Source organism: Bidens hawaiensis, unplaced genomic scaffold, assembly GCF_021521415.1.
Source record: "Bidens hawaiensis isolate Kalapana, Puna unplaced genomic scaffold, B.hawaiensis_p1.1 tig00047394_1, whole genome shotgun sequence".
NCBI lineage: Eukaryota > Viridiplantae > Streptophyta > Magnoliopsida > Asterales > Asteraceae > Bidens > Bidens hawaiensis.
The window spans coordinates 77695-81263 of NW_027498459.1; the positions used below are offsets into that span (position 1 = coordinate 77695).

General features: G+C 40.7%; 1 protein-coding gene across 1 annotated transcript; it reads right to left on the reverse strand.

Annotated features, from left to right (window-relative positions):
- Positions 1-2318: 2318 nt before the first annotated feature.
- Positions 2319-2921, reverse strand: LOC143596948 (uncharacterized). The gene has a single exon (XM_077075594.1). It carries the CDS (start codon positions 2919-2921, stop codon positions 2319-2321), a length of 603 nt encoding a protein of 200 aa, XP_076931709.1.
- Positions 2922-3569: the final 648 nt, after the last annotated feature.

Sequence of the window (3569 nt, forward strand, 5' to 3'; positions counted from 1 at the left end):
AAGAGGCCGAGAACTGTGGGGGAGGATGAGGATGAAGTGGATGAAGAGGAGGCAGTACAGATTGTGCTAAGACGCTCAAGAAGAGAACAGAGAGGGATAGGTTCGGGAGCTGGAGAATCTTCAAGACTAGTACGTTTTGCTCCACCTGCCCTATCTGGTATGTCTCTTATTCCTACTACTGCACAGGTTTCAGCGATCGAGACGTCGGCACCAACAATTGTGTCCCTACCACCTCAACCGCTTAATCCACCGGTGGTAGTTGCACGGTTTGTGGAGTCGACAATCACCTCTACTGCAGGGTTACCAAGTGTACCACCTGCGGTCACTTCTGCTGATGTTCCACCAACTCCATTGCCTACTTCAGATACCGAGAGGATTCTTTCGCTAGAGCGGATTGTTGCTGAACAGTCAAAGACTATTGACCGCCTAGTGGAATCCAATCGACTACAAGCTGCCCTCCTGGTAGAACATGGACGAATAATAGATGCCTTCAAGGATTACTTGGCATCTCAGGGGGAGAAGACGTGTAGGGGCGATGAGTTGAGAACGAAAAGACGAGAAGATCATGACGATGATCCCAATGCACCTTCAGGTGCAGGTGATGAGCTGCCAAGAACCTCTCAGGCTCTTGGAGCTTCCACAACTGAGGGGGAGTCTACAAATGCAGATGGTGATGATGTTGTAGTTGTGGATGACGACGCTGATGTTGAAGACGTTATTGATGCGTTGAAGGAGTTGGATGAGGAGGAGGACGATGAGTTGATGGATGATGATGACGTGTTGCCTATGGATGAGATTGAGAGGATTGGAGAACAGATTAATGTGGAAGATGTGTTAGAAGAAGGTGAGATTGTAGATGAGTCAGTGGAACATGAGATTCCAGCTGTTGAGAGATCAGAATTGGGGGATGAGAGTGTGATAGAAGATACAGTATGGGAGGAGCAGCCGAACTGGAAAGAAGGTTGTGCTCAGTGGTTTGTTAAAACCAAGAAGCCTGCAGTGCCAACGATGTTCAGAAAGACTTATAATATAAAGGGCTATGCAGAGTCAAAGAAAGGAATCATATGCTGGTTGTACGACAAAGAGCTGAAACTATTTGTGATCAAACGGTACGACGGCATTCAGTACTTTAAGAGATTGTTGAGATCTCTGAATTCCTTACCAGAATGTGAGGTGAGAGATTTAGCGAGATTGGGGCTGATCAATAGAAGTAATGATGATATGGCAAGAATCATTGGGAAGATCGTCTGGAAAGAAGCCATTAAAGACAAAAAGTTTGAACTCCTAAAGCCTCAAAAAGGAAAGTTGATAGAAGACAAAGATCGTGGAATGAGGGCTGACGGCAAACCTTGGATGGTAATGAAGTATAAACCAGTCCGTCATTTGAAAGAAGTACCGATGAAAGTTATGCCCAAGAACGTCCTAAAAGATTTAAAATGGTGGTACGTGGATTGTGAGACAGCTGAGGCGGTAATGGAAGATGAGGATGAACAAGAAGTACTTCGGGTGTACGACCCGATGCATCTTGTTAATCTATCGAAGGATGATTTGAAAGTGCTCAACGAGAAGAAGATCTTCTACATTCCTGCTTGGAAGGATCAAGCTAGGAAATATCAAAGGGTAGTGTCGGTATGTGTGAGAGAAGGGGCGCACGCGTAGAGGTAAAGATTACAAGACTCAAGATTTGAAGATCAAGATATGAAGCTACTGCCAAGGGGGAGTCTGTTGGTACATGTATGTCAGTAGTTCATAGTCTAGCATTTGTAATCGAGTCTGTAATGTAATTATGTTTTGTTTATGTTTGTTTTGTAATGCGCGAAGTTGTCAACAAGTTCGCTATGGCGAACTTGTTGAATCAGCGAAGTTATTGACAACTTCGCCTGTGGCGAAGTTGTCGTGTTTATATACTGTTTCAGACGAAACAGTTTAAGGTTGTTCGTTTAGGGTTTTCGTTTCAGTTTTCAGTAACCGAGTTACGTGTCATAGTCTGTAACGGTGACCTCGGGTCACGTGTTTGTTATCAATATAACGTGGTTGGTTTATTGCTTGTGTGTTCGATCTCTACATACTCTACACTCGTATCTACCTACACAGGGATTCCGCACCTGCGTTGTTAGAGACATCCCGTGTACGATCCGTCCAGGAACCTACAGTATGATTGACGATTGAGAACTTCCCCCAAAACTACTATTTGTGACAAAAGCAGTTTGAATCTTTGGACTCAGAGCTACAACAGATTGAGATGCATTAAAATATAGCCCAATATCTTGAGTTACAGTATTACTCTTCATCTTTTTCTTCTTTCGAATTTCAAGTTCTTATGCTTTCAACTTCTCAATGAAACGTGCTAGAGTCAGTCTTGCATAGTTGATTGGGTTTGATTGTAGAATGATAATAAAAGTCTCTCGTTCCTCATATAATGAATCATCAAGCTTATCAATGCATTCATATTCTTGCTTATCAATTCCCAAATGCTTCATCTCATTCACCAAATGACAATATATTTCAATCATTTGTGCCATTGACACACCCTTAACCATAGAAAAAATATCAAACTCTTTCTCCAACAAACCAATCTTGGATTTTCTCATGTCAGGATTCCCTCTATCCTTATTCAATAAAGCTTCCCAAATTGAATGACAAGATCCATTGTGTTGCAATAATTGAAAAATCTCAGACTTGATTGATTGTTGGAACAAATTCATCATCTTTTTCTCACTAAGAAATCTTGCTTTTTCTGCTTCAGGAATTTGAGACAAACGATGAGTAGTACCATTCTCATTTCTTGGTATGATGTGTTCCATCTCAACAGCTTCCCACGCATCATAGTTGACGGCTTTAACATAAATCTCAAACTTATCGGCCCAACTCGGGTAATCTTCCATCCTTAACAACTTTGGTGGCTTGTTTGATGTCCCCATTTCATTTAATATTCTGAAGTATCGGTGACTGGTGCGTCACAAAAGCATTTAAATCCTCCATTTTTGAACAAAAAAAAAGAAAAAACAGAAATCTCAAGTGTGTAATCTTATACGGACAAATAACCCCAACTAAACGGATAACTTTCACCTTATACGTTGACCAAAAAGTGACGTATAACTTTTCCGCGTGTAACTTCTTATCCGGACAAAATCACTTATACGTCAAAGAGTTTATACGGATAGAAGCACTTATACGTTGTATATCCACTTATGCGGCGAACACAAACTTATACGGACACTTAAAACTTACAGGCTTCTGCGGATCATCTTATACGCCATTTCCATTGTTCATCTTCTATGATCAAAATCTCGAATTTACAAAATCACTCATGTAGAAGTGATAATTACGTAACAACAACCATAATCACTGAAGCAATTGATGATTGATCCATGTACATGTTATTAATTGAAGAATGTATGATCGGCTTTGACTTTGACTTTGAACTTGACAAATCTTTAACAATTATCCAATGAATGTGTTGTAATCATTAGCAAATATGAGCCTTATTCTCTTATACCACTTGAAAGAACATGATCCCTATCATGCATTCCATCATTTACGTGTAAATGTTATGATTAGGATCAATA